This window comes from Pseudoliparis swirei, chromosome 7 (genome assembly GCF_029220125.1).
Source record: "Pseudoliparis swirei isolate HS2019 ecotype Mariana Trench chromosome 7, NWPU_hadal_v1, whole genome shotgun sequence".
Lineage (NCBI taxonomy): Eukaryota > Metazoa > Chordata > Actinopteri > Perciformes > Liparidae > Pseudoliparis > Pseudoliparis swirei.
In genome coordinates this window covers 13,672,175-13,694,710 of record NC_079394.1, presented here as the reverse complement: position 1 = coordinate 13,694,710, position 22,536 = coordinate 13,672,175, and the positions used below count along the sequence as shown (strand labels likewise).

Sequence of the window (22,536 nt, the reverse complement as noted above, 5' to 3'; positions counted from 1 at the left end):
TCAATGTCTTTCACTTGCGCAAAAGGAACTGTGGATGGAAACTTGGGAGGAAGCCATGAACATGGCAACTCCGTCGGGCGATGTCTGCCTTTACTCTGTGATTCATTTCAAGGTAAATAAAACACTGGGTCCATGGGAACAGCACTCAGCACGGCCACCAAACAGTCACTGCTGGTCCTGAAGGAGCTGGAAGCGGCTTCATCAGACACTCGTCCTGGAGGCGGAGCTGTGCGACTACGGATCATATATGAACCCAGACACGGGGCGCTTGATGTGGTATTTCTACAACAAGTATAACGCAGAAATAGTTGTTAATGTCCCATGGTCGATAGCGGAAATGAAAACTGTTTTACAGGAATGTGACCGGGCTATGTGCTGGTAACTAGGGGTAACTAGCGAATTAACCACAAAGTGTTGAGCGAGTAAAATCAGGTAAAAAAGCGTTGCAAATATTCAATTCCAACCGCTGAAATCTGTCTTTGGTAATGCAGAAGGACATGAGGTTGCTGGGCTCTCGCATAATCAAACAGCGGACACGATAGCCAGGTCAACTTCTTCTGACATTTAATAAGTGGACCCCAAGATGGCGCGATTGAGATTCTGACGTCACGTGAATACGCTCTATAGGGGTCCTTAGTCAACCCCGCCTACCAGGAAGCCCCCCAGATGTTGGAATGAACAGTGAAGGTTGAAAGATGAGTGTTTACCTCTGATTAATTTCATAAATTTCACTGTTTCTGTCAGACAATGAATGTGTCATTTTTTGAGAGTCCTGTAGTGTGACAGCTGTAGTTCAAAATTATATATTATATATTTTTCTTAAATTAAACATGAGAGATGAAAGTGAATAATCAAATAAAAAAACAGCTGTGAAAGATAATCATATGCAGAATTTTAATGAACATTCTGAAAGAGTACTTCTTAAACTTTAAACATACCTAATTTGTACTTGAAATCAATAATAGTAATATATTTAAATTTGTGTCATAGTGACATGTCACACCGCAGGACAAATTTTATAAGAAAAGCTTCAAAAATAATGAAATTATTTTAAAAAATCAACGGAACACTAGCAGTTTATAAAAATTCAGCATTTTAACATTATAATTTCATACAACTAAAATCCTCATTAGAACTTTATTTAAAAAATACTGTTTCATCCTTATATGTCAACTACCCATATATATATATATATATATATATATATTTATATATATAGAACCAGAGGAGTCGTCCCTGAGAATGCTGCTTCAAGACACGAAGCTCGCTGTTGTTGTTCTGGTCTCTAGTCTCTAGTTTCTAGTCTCTAGTCTCTGGTCCCTGGTCTCTAGTCCCTGGTTTTTGGTCCCTAGTCTCTGGTCTCTGGTGCCTGGTCTCTGGTCCCTGGTTTCTGGTCTCTAGTCCCCCAGTCTCTGGTCTCTAGTCTCTAGTTCCTGGTCTCTGGTCTCTAGTCTCTAGTCTCTAGTCTCTGATCTCTAGTCTCTAGTCGCTGGTCTCTAGTCCCTGGTCTCTGGGCTCTAGTCTCTAGTCTCTGATCTCTAGTCTCTGGTCTTTAGTCTCTAGTCTCTGGTGTCTGGTCTCAAGTCTTTGGTGTCTGGTCTCCAGTCTCCGGTCCCAAGTCCCTGGTCCCTGGTCTCTGGTCAGACCTTCTTCTTCCTCACGTTGCTGTATGGTGGCTCACAGTGCTCCTCCTGATCTTCCTCCCGTGGCTCCTCCTCCCCGTCTTCTTCTTCGTTGGTGCTTTGTGCTACAGGAAGTACCCTCTGGGCCCTTTTGGGGACGGCATAGTCGTCCACCCGGGGGTCGTAGGGGTACTCGTAGCCTTTTGGGTCAGCCGCCGTCCCCATGAGCCTCCACGCATTGCCTCTCATCTCTTCGAGGTCGTCGTACATGGCGCTGGGGGGCGGCGGGGCGGCGCAGCCTTCAGGCTCGTCGTAGATGTGCTCCGTCTTCCTGCCCGCCGGCCCGGCGCCGTCGCTCAGGAAGACGTTCCTGATCTTCATCTCGTCGATGCTATCGTAGAGCGGGTCGGCGATGGCCTCGGCCCCGATGGCCCGGCGGGGCTCCAGGATGTCGGACATGAGGGCGCTGGCGATGGTGTCGAAGGGAAGGGAGTACTCTGGCTCCGGGGGGGCGGTCCAGGAGTACGTCTGGTCCGGGTCGTGGCCGGAGCCGGGGTGCTCGGGGGGCCTGGAGTGTTCGAGGGACCCGGGGGGCTTCTGGTGGGGCAGCGGGCAGCTGGAGATGGTCTTCACCTGGTTCTTACGGGGGACGCTGCGAGTCTCCAGAGTCAAACTTTTGACTCCTGTCAGCACTTTGTCTCCGAGAGGCTCCAAATGAGACTGAGAACACAAAGGAGCAATCAGTGGTGTAATGGCTCACACTGGCCAGCAGGGAGAGACGTGGAGATGTGTACGTCCATACAGTATGCATTATATACAGTATTATCAGTGGCGGTGCGTCCATAGAAGGCGCTAGGGCGCCGCCCCTCTTAACATTTTTAGATGAAAAAAAAAAAGAAGAAAAAAAAAATAGATTCCTGTCAAAAAACATTATTTGCCAAATCATTTAAATAGTAAATATACCGTGTTGACGCGCTAAATGTGTGTGGGAGACCGTCAGCCTGTCAACAACCACTTAAGTTAATGTGAAAAAATATAATATATCGCCACTCATCATCACTGAGAGAAGCCCCGCCCCCTTTACGGGACACCGGCCAAACGTGTGTGTGCGGGGAGCGAGTAAACATTTCACAGTCGTTTCGGCAAGGACGGCTTCTCATTGGCGGATGAAACGTGAATCTTGGGCCACAAAAATGTGCGCCCTGGCCAATGACATTGTTTTATTATTTCACGTGACTGGACTATTCGGCCAATCAGAGACCGGTATCGTTCCCTCAGCCAGAGAGCTCCACGGAGCTACGGGAGCAGGTTGCTAACGGAGCTGGTTAGCTGGAGGCTCAGTGAGTAATGCGCTGTTTAGTTTCCCCTGTCTGTTGTTCCAAAGTCCTGGGACTGAAACTCTCTGGACTACAACGGGGTGAGGGATCTAAAGAGCTTCAGACAAGTGTAAGAAGCACGAATCTTGCCGCAGTTATCTAGCTAAGAGCATGGAGCTAACTCGCTAACAGCATGAAGCTAACCCTGTTTGCAGAGCAGAGCAGCAGAAGGAGACCGAACTGGCATCGAAAACACAACGAAGAAGTTCTGAAAAACAGACACATTCCCTCCAGAATAATGGAAACAGGCTGGTTACAGACATGATTGACTTTAACCAGAGAGTTATTGAGAAGTTTGCCAACTTTAAAGAGAGGAGGGCTACTTTTCTTTACAGTAGTGGGTCTGCTCTGTCAAACACCCAATGTAACATGTGCTGCATCTCTTTCTGACTCTATTCTGCTCTGAACCTCTCATGCCCAAAGTTACAATGTGTTGATAGTTGTTATTGGACAGTGTTGAGCACGGTGTGTTCTTGAAATAAAGCTTTGTTTTTTTACAATATTCTACTCAAAACCTCTTTTCTTCTCATTGTTGAGTGCTATTTAAACAGCGCCCCCCCCCCAAAAAAATTTCACCAGCCGCCACTGAGTATTATATCATAGTATTATAGTAGTATACATAATATTATTATATCACAGTAGTATATATAATAGTAGTATATCATAGTAATATATATCATAGAAGTATTATAATGGTATAATATTTGTATTTAATAGTAGAATGATGAAATAGTACTATATATACTACTATTACCTCATCATCTTTCTCACACTGTTTATTCTGACTTAACCCCACAACACCATCAATAAACTCCTCAAGCCCATGGACACCATCTCCAACTTCTTCACCACTGGCCAATGGAACTCACTTCAATCCTTCCTCAACCACAAAATCATCCAAATACATAACCAGCTGGCTGCCCCCTCCCCCTCCACTGCCTCTCCCCCAGCCCTCCCCCACCTCCAATCCACTCTCTCATCCTTCAGTTCAACCAGTAAAACGGACCTCTCCTCCATCGTCTCCAGCATGAAGACCGCACCTGTGCCCTCGAGCGCCTCCCCTCTTCCTTAGTCAAGGCATGCCTCCCCTCCCTCTCCCCTCTCTTCACGAACCTCATCAACTCCTCCCTGTCCTCTGGCCCAACAAAACCCTCAATAAACTTCAGTATGTCCAGAACTCTGCCGTCTGACTGCTCACCTCCACCCTACGAACACATCACCCCGGTCCTACACCACCTCCACTGGCTCCCGGTCAAGTACAGGATGGACTTCAAACTACTACTTACCCCCTACAGAGCCCTAAACCACCTGGTCCCTCCCTCTCTCTCTGACTCCTCCCCCTCCTCGCCCCAACCCGTTGCCTCAGGTCCACCGGTACAAACACTCTGAAGACCATCAGGACCAAGCGCCGGACCTGGGGTGACAGAACCTGGGGTGACCGGACCTAGGATGACAGGACCTGGGGTGACCGGACCTAGGATGACAGGACCTGGGGTGACCGGACCTGGGGTGACCGGACCTGGGGTGACAGGACCTGGGGTGACCGGACCTGGGGTGACCGGACATGGGGTGACCGGACCTGGGGTGACAGGGCCTTCTCAGCTGCTGCCCCCCCTCTCTCTCTGGAAGGCTCTCCCCATCCACATCCGTAGTCGGAATTATTATTATTAATCATACAAATATGTGTCAGACGGTGTTTATGTCCTACCAGCTGTTGGCGCTGTTGTTGTTGTTGTTGTTGTTGTGAAGCAGTGCAGCTCTCCTTGTCTTTGTGATGTGGAGTTTCAGTCACCATGCTGTAAACACCGCCAGCTTCCTGCAAACAGGAAACATCAGAATTAAAATGTACAGAGGAAAAAATAATAAAGAAATAATCATAACATATTGTAATGAACTCAAACTAATCTCTTAAGTTCTCTTCACCAGAATTATAGTTATGTAGAATCTCTTTTTTGTGTTCTTAAAACTTTACTCAGTAGAGACTTTATTCAGAAAATAATGACTTTATTCTGAAAACCTTGATTTTATTCTGAAAATAATGGCTTTATTCTGGAAATCTTGAATTTATTCTAGAAATCTTAACTTTATTCAGAAAATCTTGACTATTCTGTCTTCATGTTAAAAGTCCTGACTTAATTCTAAAGTCCTGAATTATTCAAAAATATTTAGTCTATTCTTACTTTATTTTGAAGTTCCTCCCTTAAATCCTCTTCAATTCTAAAAGCCGTGACTTTATTTTGAAACAGTGGACAGAACACCTGTGAGCTCACCTGAGCAGCAGGGCATTGTGGGGCATGGCCGCGGAGTTGAGGCAGCGGTGGCGTCCTGGTCTGGACCAGAGGTGGGTTAAGGGGCAGGGGGGGCAGGGTCTTGTCTTGGGGGGTCTCTGAACCAGTCCGGCAGGAGGTCTTCCTCTGGGGGACGGAGGTCCTCTGCAGGTTGATGGCAGCTTCCACGGCCTGAAACAGGAAGTTCCCGTGCTCGGTGTCGAACTCAAAGCATCCCTCACCGGAGTCGCACCGCCGCCCGGCCTCGAAGGAGAAGGTGGTCTGAAGGGAACACATCGGGATTAAGGCCGGATTAAACGCAGATTTGATTTTGACTTCATTATTTGTCCTGACTTCATTCTTAACCTGACTTTATTATTCCTTAATCCTGACGTTATCCTTTCTTAATCCTGATTTTATTCTTCCTTAATCCTGATTTTATCCTTTCTTAATCCTGACTTTATCCTTTCTTAATCCTGATTTGAGACTTTCTTGATCCTGACTTTATTATTAGTTAATCCTGACTTTATTCTTTCTTAATCCTGACTTTATTAACTTCATGGTGTGTGTGTGTCTATGTATGTGTGTTTGTGTGTGTGTTTGTGTGTATGTATGTGTGTGTATGTGTGTGTGTGAATGTGTGTGTGCATGTGTGTGGGTGTGTGTGTGTGTGTGTGTGTGTGTGTGTGTGTGTGTGTCTCACCTTGTCCCGTCCGAAGCGTCTCAGGTACCTGTACGGCCAGGTGGACATGACGTCTCCGCTCTTCTTCAGCAGCAGCAGAGCGTCAACATCGGCTCGCAGGAAACCGTCAAGACCTTTAAGTCTGGAGCGGTGAGAGGCCTCAGTGCTCCTGACACACACTCTGAAGCCACACACTGACACACACACACACACACACTGATCAGCCTTAGAGTAAGGAGATGAGTGTCCTCTGTAGGGCTCAGCCTTAGAAATAGGGTAAGGAGATGAGTACCTGTATCTTTGCCGCTGTACAGAGGGTTGTCCTCCATTCCTGCGTCTTCGTTCCCTCCTCTTACTCTCAACAGGCTGCTTCTCTTCCCTCCAGCTTCTGTCCTGTTCATCTGTCACATACCGATCAACTTATTGATCACATATTGATCACATATCAAAGCTAAGTGATTTGAGAAACAACAAACGCAGAAGGAACAAAAAGAGAACGTGGTTGACGGAGAGGAAGTGGTCTCAGTCAGCCCTCCAACGGGCCCAGCAGAGACTGCTAGAGGCGGTGAGGAGTTCACTTCCTGTCACTCAGAGGAGGAAAGAGGAAGCACCACGAAGCTATTTATAACTGAGAGAGTGTGTGTGTGTGTGTGTATATGTGTGAGTCTGTATGTGTGCGTGTATATATGTGTGTGTGTGTGTAAGTGCATGTGTGTGTATATATATGTGTGTGTGTGTATGTGTGTGTATGTGTGTGTGTGTGTGTGGGGGGGGGGGTGTACCTACAGGGAAGGCTATCTCACACAGGGTGTGGGTCCAGTCCTCCAGCTGCAGTCGGTCTGATGCGAACACGTAGATCTTCTCGGTGGTCTCGATCAGAAAGGGTCCCGTGTCTCTGGGGCACCCGTCCATCTCCACCTCCGAGACCCGGATACAGTCAGACAGACGGATCACCTGGAGACCGAGACCAGGAGAGACCACTAGAAACCAGTAGAGACCAGTAGAGACCAATAGAGACAAATAGAGACCCGTAGAGTAGATACCAATAGAATGACGCCAGTAGAGACCAGTAGAGTGGAGACCAGGAGAGACTAGTAAAGTAGAGACCACTACAGACCAGTAGAGTAGAAAACAGTAAAGGCCGGTAGAGTAGAGACCAGTAGATACCAGTTGAGTAGAGAACAGTAGAGTGGGGCCAATAGAGAACAGTAGAGTAGAGACCAGTAGAGATCAGAAGAGTATTTACTAATTGAGTATAGAGACCAGCAGAGTCCAGAGTCGAGATCATTACAGTAGAGACCAGTAGAGTAGAGATGAGTAGAATAAGGCCAGTAGAGACCAGTAGAGTATAAAGCAGTAGAGTAGAGAGAGACCAGTAGAGATCATTACAGTAGAGACCAGTAGAGTAGAGATAAGTAGAATGAGGCCAGTATAGACCAGTAGAGTATAAAGCAGTAGAGTAGGGAGAGACCAGTAGAGTAGAGACAGGTAGAATAAAGCCAGAGTAGATGCCAGTAGTGGAGTCAGTAGAGTCTCGCTCAGTCCAGTAGGGCCCAGTAGAGCCCAGTATAATGCGGCAGTAGAGTTGAGTATAGTCCAGTAGAGACCAGTTCAGTAGAGCCCATTATAGTCCAGTTGTGCCCAGTAGAGTGCAGAAGAGCCAAGTAGAGCCCAGTACTCTACCTTCTTGTTTTCTTGCTGCTTGCGACTCTTCTCCACTGTGACTCCGTCTTTACAATCAAAGAACTCCAGTCTGGAAACTGAACGGGAACTTTCTCTGAAGAGGACACACCAGACCCGCTTCCACCGCTACACACACACACACACACACACACACACACACACACACACACACACACACACACACACACACACACACACACACACACACACACACACACACACACACACACACACACACACACACACACACACACACACACACACACACACACACAGTTAACGTAAGCTCTGTCGTGTTAACGTTAGCTCTGTAGTGTTAGCATTAGCTCTGTAGTTTTAGCATTATATGTGTAGTGTTAGCATTAGCTCTGTAGTTTTAGCATTATATGTGTAGTGTTAGCATTAGCTCTGTAGTTTTAGCATTATATGTGTAGTGTTAGCATTAGCTCTGTAGTTTTAGCATTAGCTCTGTAGTGTTAGCATTAGATGTGTAGTGTTAGCATTAGCTCTGTAGTGTTAGCATTAGCTCTGTAGTTTTAGCATTAGATGTGTAGTGTTAGCATTAGCTCTGTAGTGTTAGCATTAGCTCTGTAGTGTTAGCATTAGATGTGTAGTATTAGCATTAGCTCTGTAGTGTTAGCATTAGCTATGTAGTGTTAGCATTAGCTATGTAGTGTTAGCATTAGCTCTGTAGTGTTAGCATTAGATGTGTAGTGTTAGCATTAGCTCTGTAGTGTTAGCATTAGATGTGTAGTGTTAGCATTAGCTCTGTAGTGTTAGCATTAGCTCTGTCGTGTTAGCATTAGATGTGTAGTGTTAGCATTAGCTCTGTAGTGTTAGCATTAGATGTGTAGTTTTGGGGCGGCTTTAGCTCAGTGGGGTAAGAGGGCCGTCCTGCAACCCCAAGGTTGTCGGTTCGATCCCGCTCTCCCCATTAGTTGTTGCAAGTCGAAGTGTCCTTGAGCAAGGCACTGAACCCCCAGTTGCTTCCCGGGCGCATCACTGCAGCCCACTGCTCCTTAATAACTAAGGATGGGTTAAATGCAGAGAACTAATTTCCCCTGGGGGATTAATAAAAGTGTATATTCTAGTGTTAGCATTAGCTCTGTAGTGTTAGCATTAGATGTGTAGTGTTAGCATTAGCTCTGTAGTGTTAGCATTAGATGTGTAGTGTTCGCATTAGCTCTGTAGTGTTAGCATTAGCTCTGTAGTGTTAGCATTAGCTCTGTATCATTGGCGTACCTTTCCAAACCTCTGCTGCTGCAGGTGTAGCGCCCCCTGTCTCCTGATGTCCTCCTCCATGACGACGCTGCAGCTCCTCCTCCTCCTCCTCGTCCTCCTCTCTTGTCTTGCTTCTATCTAGTCACCTCTTCTCTGACTTTCTGCTTCCTCTTGGTTAAAGTTCCCTCACAGCTCCTCTTCCTCTTTTTCCTCACTCCTCCTGTCCTGCTCCTCTTTACCTCCTTCTGTTCTTCCGTTGCCCTTCTCCTTTCACCTCTTCTTGTTCCGTCTCCTTCTTCTGATCTCCTCGTCTGGTCTCTGGTCTCGTGGAGAGGTTCCCCCTTTCCTCTCCTCCTGCTGTGGTGCACCTTCTTTTCTCGTCCTCCTCGTCTCGCCCTCCTCGTCACGTCTTCCTCTCTGTGGTCTCAGTGTGATGCAGAGACATAATCGGTTTCCTGCTTTCAGTCTGTTGCAACATGTAATGCAGAAGTGACGCGTGAACGTTTGCTGCTCCTTCCTCCAGCTCTCATCTCCTCACGTCTTCACCTCCTCACGTCCTAACATCCTAACGTCCTCATCTCCTCACGTCCTCACGAGCGAGAGAGGAAGTCGGTCATGACCATCTTGCATCCCCGGTCTTTGGATCACCTTGACGTGGTCCGACCAGAGGGTGAACGAGCGTCCCAGGAGGTAGTAGCGCAGAGAGTCGACCGCCCACCAGATAGCCAGGCACGCCTTCTCCACCGTGCTGTACCTGCCCTCCCTCTCCGACAGCTTGCGGTAGATGTACAGCACCGGGCGGTCAACCCCCTCTACAGCAGCCTGCCCCATTAACTTACCAAACCCCGGCCCATCGGTTCTCAAGATTACGTGTTAGGCGGGAGCTAACCGCAACATATGCTTTTCCCCCCGTGTCTAATCTCACCTGACACTGTGGGATACTCGTGAACGTCCCCATGCACACACCTCCGTGGGGCTGGTGGTTCACCTGTCTGGTCCCCCACCCCCCAGGACCTGCTGGTTTACCTCTGTCAACATTTACTGGATAAAGATCAATGGAATCACTTTCAACATTCAAAACATATTATTACCCAACGAAATAATCAAGCTCAATAATTTCTAATTGTTTTAAACCCCGCAAAATAATGGACGGATTGTCTCAGCTCTCTATATACTGAGGCACAATTGTCTTCAGGTACAAGTGGAAAGAGAAAATATGGCCCCAAAGCTGAAAATTGAAGTTCGATTTTTAAAAATTCTTCATATCGCTTCTGGAAATACACCTTTACTCATGTGGACCAACTGTTTTTGTAATTGGTTTACCAAAGGTCATAGGTTCACAAAAGCAGTGAAATATCTGAATACAATGCTAGATACATGTAAATGAATGTGGAAAACTACATTTTGTATTATCGTTTTGAGTAAAAATTATGTGGTCTGTCACACATTCACCAAAATGATAAAGATGGGACTGAGAAATTACTTCATATTGCAGATAAAGTTTCATGGGGTGTGTGCAAATAAAAAATGACCATTACATTATTTTTTTCTTCAAATAAATATGTATTGTACATAAAGAAAAAAATCTACATTATATACATGTTGAGAAATAGAAAACAACTATTGACACAGACTATTTACAATATGGCTTCACTATAATAACATCATGTCATCGTGTCACGAGACCTCTCTGCTGGCCGGGCAGGTTGAGCTGCAGGTTGAGCTGCAGGTGGAGCTGCAGGCGCTGGTGAATCCTCTCTGTAAAATACAATATGAGTCAGCAGCGCGCACGCGTAACGGACACCGCGACGGGACACGTAACAGACACTGTAAAACAGACACGTAACGTTTAGTGAAGAAACGTACCCGGTCCAAGTGGATCTCTTCTGGCTGCGTGTTCCTCCTCGTGGCTCTGCAGCTCTTCCTCCTCCGGAGGCTCCGCGCTGCTCGCCAAAATCACTGCGGCTGTTTCTAAATGAGCTTCACCTGGGTGGTGGGCGGGTCCCTTGTGATTTACTGAGTGTTCATTGGTTGTTTTTTTCGCAAAATGTTGACAGACAAACGGATTGACAAATCATGGTGAAGGGTTTCGTGTGACGAGTACTTTCCGCGCCAACGCACACCGGAAGTAAACAAAACTGCGATTTGGACAAGTTCAGCGGGCCGGATTAAAAAGCCTAACGGGCCGGATGTGGCCCGCGGGCCGTAGTTTGCCCATGTCTGGTTTATACAGTGAAATATATAATACGAGAAAATAAACGTTCCACCTCACACAGATATTCCATCAATGATCCATCGATGGCTTTTGGTCTGAAGATAATAATCAATCAGTTGAAAATCAATCAGATAATAATCAATCAGATAATAACTAGGAGCCAGGGTTCGGAGCTCAGCTTCGTTTATTAAAATAAGAGAAGAAGAGTTTTAATGTTTACGATTGTGTTCACGTCTTCATCGCACAAACTCCCAGTGAGGAAGAAGAGTGAATAATCATTGAGTCAGATCTCCTCCTTCTCCTTCTTCTTCTCCTTCTCCTTCTCCTTCTCCTTCTTCTTCTTCTCTCCTGACTGTCGGCAGGCTGCTGTAGATGTTGGTCCAGTATGAGACGTATTCTGATCTCAGGTCGTAGCTGAAGAAGGAAACGAACCATCAGTGAACCATCACCACAGCTTTGTTTATACAGGACAATAGAATACAATAGAATAGAAAACAAGACTGGAGAGGAGACTAGTCGGTCTGTAGAGGAGAATAGTAGAGTTCAGTAAAGTACAGTCGACTACACAGTAGAATACACTAGAGTATATTAGAGTACAGTAGAGCACATATAAGTACAGTAGAGTACATTAGAGTACACTCAAGTACAGTAAAGTACAGCAGTGTACAGTGTATTACATTGGAGTATACTAAAGTACAGTTGAGTAAACTAAAGTGCAGTAGAATACACTAAAGTATATCTGAGTACAGTAAAGTACAGTATAGCACATTAGAGTACACTAAAGTAAAGTATAGACCATTAGAGTACAGTAGAGTACAATAGAGTACAGTTGAGTACATTATAGACACTAAGGTACAGTAAAGTACAGGACAGTAAAGTACATTATAATACAATAAAGCACATAAGAGAACAATAAAGTACAGTCGAGTATAATAAAGTACATTATAATTCAGCAGAGTACAGTAGAGTACATTATAGTACACTAAGGTACAGTAGAACATAGTAAAGTAAAGTAGAGTACAGTATAATTCAGTACAGTACCTGACGGAGGTCTTGGAGATCTTGTGGTTGATGGCCAGGTAGGGTTGGTGTTGTGTGGTGAAGGCAGGCCAGGGAACTGGGACTTTACTGGCTCCTTTACTGGGATCACTGGGCAGGAGGACAGGGAGAGATTAGACCAGCTCAGACCTCCTCCCCAGGCCAGTCCATGTAAACCGGTTCAGGCTACTTCAAACCAGTAGAGACCAGTAGAGACCACTAGAGACTAGTATGTCAGAGGCAGACCTGGCCTAGGTGTGTTGACTCCATGTGTGTTTGCAGTGCATGCTGGGACTTTACCCTGTCCTGGCGAAGTTGGTCCAGTACGCGATCATGTACCCGGACAGGGTCCGGTGTCGGGGGAAGTAGAACAGCGGGGTGGCAAAGGCTTTACCAAACAGGTACTGCAGGTCCTCGGCGTGCTCAGCCTCCACCCAGCGAGGCAATCCTGGGATACGAGTCTCCATGTTGAACAGGTAGGAGTAGGTACGGGCTCCACTAGGGACAAACGACAACACAGGTACAGGTCCATGATGGACAGAGGATCCCAAGACCCAAGAGACCCAATGAGCTTGACCAGAGGACTTCAGAGACCTGATGAACCTGATCAGAGGACCTCAGAGACCTGATGAACCTGACCAGAGGACTTCAGAGACCTGATGAACCTGATCAGAGGACCTCAGAGACCTGATGAACCTGACCAGAGGACCTCAGAGACCTGATGAACCTGATCAGAGGACCTCAGAGACCTGATGAACCTGATCAGAGGACCTCAGAGACCTGATGAACCTGACCAGAGGACCTCAGAGACCTGATGAACCTGATCAGAGGACCTCAGAGACCTGATGAACCTGATCAGAGGACCTCAGAGACCTGATGAACCTGATCAGAGGACCTCAGAGACCTGATGAACCTGACCAGAGGACCTCAGAGACCTGATGAACCTGACCAGAGGACCTCAGAGACCTGATGAACCTGATCAGAGGACCTCAGAGATCCAATGAACCTGACCAGAGGACTTCAGAGACCTGATGAACCTGACCAGAGGACTTCAGAGACCTGATGAACCTGACCAGAGGACCTCAGAGACCTGATGAACCTGATCAGAGGACCTCAGAGATCCAATGAACCTGATCAGAGGACCTCAGAGACCTGATGAAGGGGCGACAGTGACGAGTTCAGACTATTTCTAACATGTTTTTATCCCCACTGGGTCAGCAGGTCTGTCTTTCAATCAGGGGGTTGATGGTCCAATCCCCGCCCTAGTCGATGTGTCTTTGAGCAAGACACTGAGTTAGTCCTGTAGTTCTACGTGTATGAACGTAACGTGTCAGTCGGTCTGGATCAGAGCACCAGCTAAACGTCATGTGATCACAAGGACCGTCAACTGGATTCCAACCTCGTTGGGAAGCCAGTGTGAAGACATGAGGAATAGAGGACTGGGTCAGAAGACCACTTACTGGTGAAGACTGGAGGACATAAAGAATCTGGTCTATATAAGATAAGTCTTTATCAGGGACATCAGATCTGAGACTTTAAAGCTGGTTGGACCAACCAGAGCCTACCTGGTGCTCTTGGCGTGGAGCTTGAGGGCGATCTGCGTGGGAACCAGGAACAGGAAGTCCGTCTCAATATCGGCCACCGTCTTCTTCACCACCGCCGGATCTGGCGCCGACCCCCAGTGAGACGAGTATACACCGTAGGCCGAGCTGACGGCGGCGACCCCCTTCTCTTTGGTCAGGCCAGCCAGGACACCCTTCACGTCCTCCCTGAGGACCAACAAGACCACGACAGGTTCTGTCTCTGAATGGTTCAGGATTCATTCAGGACCTGAAGGTCTCTGGTCTCTAAGGAATCATCTGTATTAATGGAACATAAATAAATATGAGAATGATGTTGACGGGATGTGGAGGGGACAGACAGACGGACAGACGGACAGACAATGAATACTATGAAGGCCTGATCCCCAACTCTTGGCTCCACGCCCCCCATGCCACGCTCCCAGGCTGCCACCAGACAGGCCACGCTCCCAGGCTGCCACCAGACAGGCCACGCCCCCAGGCTGCCACCAGACAGGCACTCACACGGTGGTGTTGGCGTTCCTCTGGTTAATGGAGGGGAGGTCCACGCCGGCGAAGATGTGTCCATCCATGCTGTTCACGCCGGCCATGAAGTCGAACTGAGCCGCATTGTGGAACAGACGGCTCGGCTCCTCGGGGATGAAGTCGCCGTCCACCACCGGAGTCAGTTCCATGAGGTCCATGACCACACCTGCAGGGGGGCGGAGACACGGGGTAGGGGGGGGGGGGGGGTCGAGGTCGAGGTCATCGGACACGGCTTTTGATCACGACGACAGTTGAAGTCACGTGAGACTTCCTGCGGACGTGGTTTTGTCTCCTCCAGTGTGGAGAAAGTTATAAAAAGTCATAGTATCGCCACCCCTAGGGGATCCACAGAGGGACTGCAGGGGGTCGGGACATTGTTCGATTAGACCATTTGTGATATCTTTATATATTTGTAGAGATATATCATTATTTTTCAAATATCTCCTACGAATTTAAATGTCTGACAACAATAAAAGGTTTGAATAGCTTGCGTCATGATTATCACGCATTATTGGCGTGTTAACAGGCAGCAGCACAGCCGCCCTGCTCACTGGTCCTCGCTGTGGGGGGACAGCATCTGAGGGAGAGAGACAGACAGAGACCTGTGTATTACGCTGTGGTATGACACCATCTGTTTATACCTGTTACGCTGTGCCCAGTGTGACCTCTAATCACAACGAGATATGACCTATATATATGACCTTAAATGTAGCCGAATGGGTCTTCCAGCATCCCAGAAGCAGAAACACAGAAACACGTCGATCTTTCCCGCCATCGTGAGGCCGACCGGGTCGCTCAGCTTCAGACACGCCAGCATCTCGTCCTCGTTGCCTCCGCAGCTGCAGCGACTTACTACGATCGATCGGAGACAAAGGACATTCAGGAAATGAAGAGGACAGGACACAGATATAGGACACATAGAGAGGACATTCAGGTCAGAGTCACAGAGGAGAGGACACAGATGATGACATTTAGAGGACATTCAGAGGACGGGCTGGACCTTCTTGGTGAGGGCCATGGGGTTCTTCTGCAGAGCCCACGGACTCAGAGCTACTCCACACTGAGAGATCACCCTCCGGAAGAGACCTTTGCTGTGGGGGGACAGCATCTGAGGGAGAGAGACAGACAGAGACCTCTGACCTTTACACTGAGGTGTGACCTTTGACCTTTACGCCAAGGCGTGACCTTTACGCTGAGATGTGACACCTGACTTTTATGCTGAGGTGTGACCTCTGACCTTAACGCTGTGGTGTGACCTCTGACATTTACGCTGTGGTGTGACCTCTGACCTTTACTCTGTGGTGTGACCTCTGACCTGGAAGGTGGCACTGGCGGCTCCAGCTGATTGGCCGAAGATGGTAATGTTTTCGGGGTTTCCTCCGAACGCCGCGATGTTCCTGCGGACCCACGAGATCGCGGCGTGCTGGTCCCACAAGCCGTAGTTCCCTATGAGACCAGGACCAGATACTGACCTCAGACCAGGACCAGATCCACAACTCTGCTGTAAGTCTGTTCAGGTTTTAGTCGACAATGAGATCCTCTTTGAGTTTCTCGTGTCCTGGTCTTTGCATTATGGTTATTCTTATTATTGTGATTATTATTATGCTTATTAATAATCTGAGATGAAGTCAGGTCTGAGATCTTAGCAGCGGAAAGAACACCGTATTACACGATGCATGATGGGAAATCACCAGCCGGCAGCACAATGAGGCTCCCAGTGTGACCCAGAATGCTTCACTTCCCTCTGAGCGTCTACCTGGCGGAGCTCAGATTGTTTATAATAACCTTTAACTGAGTTTACAGCCTGTGATTGGTCGGACAGCAGGTCAACGATAGCCTGTGATTGGTCGGACCTGGCATGCGGGCATCTCCGGAGCTCAGGAAGCCCATGGTGCCGACCCGGTAGTTCACCGTGACCACGATGACGTCGCCCCGCTCCGCCAGCTCCTTGCCGTCGTACAGAGAGTCCCCGAGGATCGCCACGTCGTTAGAGGCCCCCAACAGGAAGGCCCCCCCGAAGAGGTAGACCATCACGGGGAGGCCAGAGGACACTGGGGAGGAAGAGGTACCACCATCATCATCATCTCCATTATCACCATTATCATCTGTGTGTATGTTTGTCTCTGTGTGTACGTGTGTCTCTGTGTGTATGTGTGTCTCTGTGTGTATGTGTGTCTCTGTGTGTATGTGTGTCTCTGTGTGTATACTTACGTGTCCTTCCCTGGGGAACAAAGATGTTCAGGTACAGACAGTCATCGCTGCCCTGGGTTGTTGTCTGCAGCAGCGTGACCTGCAGGCAGCGGTCTCGGTAGTGAAGAGCCTTCAGGACTCCTGGAACACACATGTTCATGTTCACATACATGTTCACACACATGTTCATGTTCACACACATGTTCATATACATGTTCATGTTCACACACATGTTCATATACATGTTCACACACATGTTCATATACATGTTCACATACATGTTCACACACATGTTTATATACATGTTCACATACATGTTCCCACACTTGTTCATATACATGTTCATATACATGTTCACAATCATGTGCATATCCATGTTCACATACATGTTCACACACATGTTCACATACATGTTCACAATCATGTGCATATACATGTTCACATACATGTTCGCACACATGTTCATATACATGTTCACATACATGTTCACGTACATGTTCACACACACATGTTCATATACATGTTCACACACATGTTCACACACATGTTCATATACATGTTCACACACATGTTCATATACATGTTCACACACATGTTTATATACATGTTCACGTACATGTTCACACACACATGTTCATATACATGTTCACACGTGTATATACATGTTCACACACATGTCCACATACATGTTCACACACATGTTCACATACATGTTCACACACATGTTCACACACATGTTCACATACATGTTCATATACATGTCCACATACACGTTCATATACATGTTCACACACATGTTCACATACATGTTCATATACATGTTCATATACATGTCCACATACACGTTCATATACATGTTCACACACATGTTCACACACATGTTTACACACATGTTCACATACATGTTCATATACATGTTCACACAGATGTTCACACACATGTTCAGTTTGTTTCTTCACTTGTATCTTTAGGTAACGAGACACCTACCGCTCCATCCGGGGTGAGGTTTAGGTTTCTCCCACTTTCCCGGGACGTCCGCAAAGGGGACTCCTTTAAAGACGTCCACGGTCCGAAACAGACCCATCCTGTAACTCTTCCCCTCCACCTGCCCCCCCTCCGTCTGCACCACCCGCAGCTACACACACATATACACACAGAGACACGCACACACATACAAACACATACACACACGTACAGAGAGACACATACACATATATAAAAATACATATATATCTATACATATGTATATATATCTATATCTATAGATATAGATATATATACATATGTATTTTGTACATATGTATGTCTGTACAAATTATATATAAATTCAAACAGATGTTTTTTAAATAATATATACGTAAATATATTATCGTATATAAAATATAAATATATTGTATTCCTAAATATATACATATGTTCATATTCATCCACATATATGATATATAGGTATAAATCAATACATATATATTTATTTTAATATATCTATATTATAAGCAGTGATCCTGATGTCCTCTTGAGCTCCATTAAAACATGAGCCTTAATGTTCTTCCTTCATCATCTTCATCCTCATCATCACCCTCATCATCCTCATCACCCTCATCACCACACCTGTGACCCTCTTGTTGAGGTGTGATCTTCACAATGAGACGTACAGCCGTTTCTCGAGCCGTTTCTCAATATGCGTACTTGTGCGTACTTTCCTCTACTTGTGTCCTCGTGACTCGTGAAACGTCATCAGTCGCAGCCCGAGTACATGTTCCAATTCAAAGTTCGCTTCTCGCAAAGCACGGTCAAAACACCCGGATGTGACTTGATCCTCCCACTTTCCGGAGGATGCATCAGAGGAGACTTGTGCGTACTCTGGCCAGCAGATATCCCAGAATGCATTTCACACCAGCAACCGGAAACAATAGCGGAGGAGAAAATAAACAACTGACAGTTGACTTTATAAATACTACTGTTGTTGAGTCACGGAATGTCATTTTAGGATGTTTTTAGGCAAGAAGTTAGTAGTTTAAAAATCAAATCTGTGGAGGTTTGTTATGATTCAGCCTAATAAAGATCTGAGCCGTAGATTTGAGGCTCTGCTCGCTCACTGAGCTCCGCAGCGCCGCGCGGTCAGCGCGCTGTGTGGCCGCCGAGAGCAGCCTGATCTCGGCAGGACTTTTTTAAATGCTCCGCTGGCTCTGATGTCTCCGTAGCGGTTAAACATGAGATATAATTCGGTTTGGAGGATCTAACGAGCACAAAGAGTTTATTATTTATTCACAGATAACGTTAAATCAGTTTGACTGAGGGTTAAGATTCATAACTTAATATTTTGATTAAACTTTAACTTTGAACGATAGTGCTGTCTTTTTACTTTTGACCGACTTGTTTGCAATTACATGTGTAATATATATATATATACATATATATTAGTTATATTACAAATACAAATATATTAGGGCTGTGAAATGATTAAAAAATTTAATCGGGTTAATCACAGGTTTTTGTGGATTAATCATGATTAATCACATATTACCGATATTCTCGGTATATTTTGTGAGAACATAGAGATTTATGACAAAAGACGGATATATACATTTATACATTATACAATGGTGCTGCAACTCAGCAGTTATTTAGCAGTTTTCTTCCATATGGAACATTAATACATCTTCATCCTAAACAGAATGTTTAACCATCCTGTTACCTTTCGGGTCAATTTGACCCCCATTCAATGTTTAATGTAGGTGTTCTTTGGGGTCAATTTGACCCCAGGCTGTTTTTCACTGTGTCAAACATATAAGAAATATCAACTTTTTTATTTATTTAAAGGGCTATTTAGGTAGTCAACAAACAAGCATAAAGTACCTCACACTTAAACTTGGGAAGCAATATTAATTCTAATAATTTTCTGGAGGTTTTAATTGCTGGGGTCAAATTGACCCCGAGGGTAAAATATGTTAGGAAATGTAAAGGTAACAGGAGGGTTAAACAGAACATTTTTCTCTTGTTTGTCAACCATTAACTCCACCATGATACAATCTAAAGGCCTCTAGTCTTCCTCTAGCAGCTGCTGAGGCAAACTGACTGTGTGGGTTTTCTTCATGAACTGGGCCGTAATGAAAGGGACGGCGGGGACACCGCTGCAAAGCTGAAACCTCACCGGCCCGGACAGGTGGACAGATTGACAAGTGACTTTTTTTGCTCGGTCCCGATGCGCGCGCACGGAGCTCTGTGGCGCGCGAGACGGAGATCGATAAGTGTTAACGCAACGCGAAGAGACAGAAATGACATGCTGCTGTGGAGATACGATCAACAACAGACGTTTAGTTTAATAAAAGAACAAAGACGTGCTCTAGAGAACATGTCAGGAGGCGGGCCAATCTTTTTAATGTCATGCGATCTACCGACACTACGCCGCGATCGACTGGCAGGTCGCGATCGACGTGTTGAGACCCTGATCTACAGGAAGTAAACGTCGTAACAAGGTTTCCGGAGGTGAACCTGCGGAAGGATCATTACCGATGAACAGACCGTCTGCATGAGAGCGGACAGAGTTCAGATTGAAGTGGTGTATTGGAAGCTCATTTTGCAAGTGACTTTTTTTTCGTCCCGACTACCAACAACAGACGGATTGGAAGCTCATTCTGCGCATGCGTTAAATGCGTTAAAAAAATTAACTAGTTAAACCTGTAATTGAATTAACGCGTTATTTTTCACAGCACTAAAATATATATATATATACACAAATATATATATACACAAATATATATACACAATATGTATGTATATAACATATTTATTATATATAATCTAAATATGTATAAACAATATATATATGTTTTTATTTGTTACACTATATATACAAGTATATGTGTATGATTATTTTATTTTGAATTGTGTATATAAACATAAATATATATATATATATTAATGCTGTGAAAAATAACACGTTAACTCAGTTAATTCAATTACAGGTTTAACTTTTTTATTTTTTTTTACGCATTTAACGCATGCGCAGAATGAGCTTCCAATCCGTCTGTTGTTGGTCGTCTCTCCAGCAGCATGTCATTCTGTCTCTACGTGTCGCGTTAACACGACTCTGATCTCCGTCTCGCGCGCCGCAGAGCTCGGATGCCGGCGTGTGCGCGCACATCCGGACGAAAAAAAGTCACTTGCAATGGACGGGGGGGGGGGGGGGTAGACGAAAATTACAGGGTGACGGGTGGAGATTCCCCCTGTTATAATAGGGGAAACACTAGAGTTGATAAGCATGTCTTCTTGTCTGATCAATACGCAACTGTGAGGGGCGCGAATGGACCGAGCAGCCAGCTGCTGATCACTCACTCAACCAATAGACGGTGCGCGCATAGCGCGGCAAAAAAAATTTGGAGCACCGAAGACCCATTTTGACCCAGGAAAAACCCTGACTGTATATATGTGATTAATCATGATTAATCCACAGAAACCTGTGATTAATCTGATTACAATTTTTAATCATTTCACAGCCCTAATATATATATATCACACACACAATTCAAAATAAAATAATTATATTTAAAGAAGAATGACAAAAGCAGGGTTATCATATTTGTTTGACTGTAAAAAGCAATTTACAGTGAATAATTGGAGTTATTTGTGTATGCATATATGTTGTGTATATATATATAATATACATATATATATTATTTTGTATTTTATATTTTACTTTGTATACTTTGCACAGTCATTGTATTATATTTGTTTGTGTGTGTGTATATATACATATATGTTTCATTTTATTTATATACATATATATACTTCATTTTGTATTTTATATTTTACTTGTATACATCTATATCTTTCATCCCTGTTTTTTATATTTTATATTTATATTTTATTCTCGTGTGTTTAGTTTATTGGTGCTGCTACTGTGACGACAAATTTCCCCTTGGGGATTAATAAAGCATATATCTATCTATCTATCTATCTAAACTCAGGAGCAAGAACAGCTGATGTGGTGACGTCATCAAGTAAGCTGCTGTTCCAATCGCAGAAAGACCGTCCTCCCGTCCTCCGGAGTCTGGACTCCCAAGACCAAACTCCCAAGACCAGACTCCAAAAGAACACAAGTCTGTACTCAGTGTACTTGGAATTGAGAAACGGCTGTAGTCCTAGAAACACTGAACAGCTGTTTGACTCAGACAGGAAGTCAGACCGTATTGAGGGACGGACCAACATGCAGAGCGTACGGCACAGTACACGTATGTGATGAACTCACCTTTGCAGCTGAGGCCGAGTTCAGACAGACAGCGACCAGAAGCATCAAGAACTTCATCATCATCATCTTCATCATCTGCCTTTGTGTGAGCTGCTGCTGTATTTATACTGTTCATGTTCTTCTTATCTACAACCCCGAAGATAAGAGGACCATCTACCAGCCCTGCTTCTGAAGTCTATGCTTAATGTGTTATAGCTGCATTCTCTCTCCTGACCACCAGACCATAAAGCAGGAGATGTTTTAGGGCGGGCTACAAGGTGATTGACAGGTCGACACCAGAGATGTATACGGTGTCTCGACTCCTCAGTCCAGATATGGTCACTTCCTGTTCACCGGTTGGAGAAAACCAAGAAGGCCACGGCCAGAATGCTGAATTAGAGGTCCACAAACCAACAATAATATGGTGCCATGAGCTAGTGGGGTAATATGTAGTGGACTATCGTGGTCTAATGTTGTCTATCGTAGTCTATAGTGGTCTATGGACAATCAATGTCTATAGTGGACTAAAGTGGACTATAGTGAACTATCGTTGTCTATAGAGGTATATAGTGAACTATAGTGGTCTAAAGTGGACCATAGTGGTCTATAGTGGACTATGGTGGTCTATAGTGAACTATCGTTGTCCATCGTTGTCTATAGTGGTCTATCATTGTCTATAGTAGACCACAGTAGTCTATAGTAGTCTTTAGTTGTCTATCATTGTCTATAGTGGACTCTAGTGGACTATAGTAGTCTTTAGTGGACTATAATAGCCTATGGTGGACGACAGTAGTCTTTAGTGGTTTCTCTAACTGAGGAACAAACTGACTTCAACCTTGAAGTTGAGTTTTTAATCAGCCTGAGAAAATACACAGTTGCTGGTCTGACACACACACACACACACTTATTG

General features: G+C 45.4%; 2 protein-coding genes across 2 annotated transcripts; both read right to left on the bottom strand.

The window, feature by feature from the left end:
* Nucleotides 1-870: 870 nt before the first annotated feature.
* Nucleotides 871-9,185, bottom strand: LOC130196772 (docking protein 2-like). The gene is made up of 8 exons (XM_056419112.1): nucleotides 8,873-9,185; nucleotides 7,631-7,756; nucleotides 6,734-6,901; nucleotides 6,240-6,348; nucleotides 5,969-6,141; nucleotides 5,269-5,547; nucleotides 4,707-4,814; nucleotides 871-2,342 (listed from the first exon to the last, which is right to left on the bottom strand). The coding sequence occupies exons 1-8, from the start codon at nucleotides 8,930-8,932 to the stop codon at nucleotides 1,641-1,643; spliced, it is 1,725 nt and encodes a 574-aa protein (XP_056275087.1). The 5' UTR covers nucleotides 8,933-9,185; the 3' UTR covers nucleotides 871-1,640.
* Nucleotides 9,186-11,227: 2,042 nt separating this feature from the next.
* Nucleotides 11,228-22,246, bottom strand: LOC130196795 (bile salt-activated lipase-like). The gene is given in 12 exon segments (XM_056419166.1): nucleotides 11,228-11,480; nucleotides 12,108-12,215; nucleotides 12,405-12,602; nucleotides 13,670-13,873; nucleotides 14,189-14,395; nucleotides 14,965-15,057; nucleotides 15,190-15,317; nucleotides 15,525-15,655; nucleotides 16,063-16,260; nucleotides 16,421-16,540; nucleotides 17,387-17,534; nucleotides 21,648-22,246. Coding segments are annotated over 12 exon segments (1,749 nt in total). The 5' UTR covers nucleotides 21,723-22,246; the 3' UTR covers nucleotides 11,228-11,341.
* Between the last annotated feature and the right edge of the window lie 290 nt (nucleotides 22,247-22,536).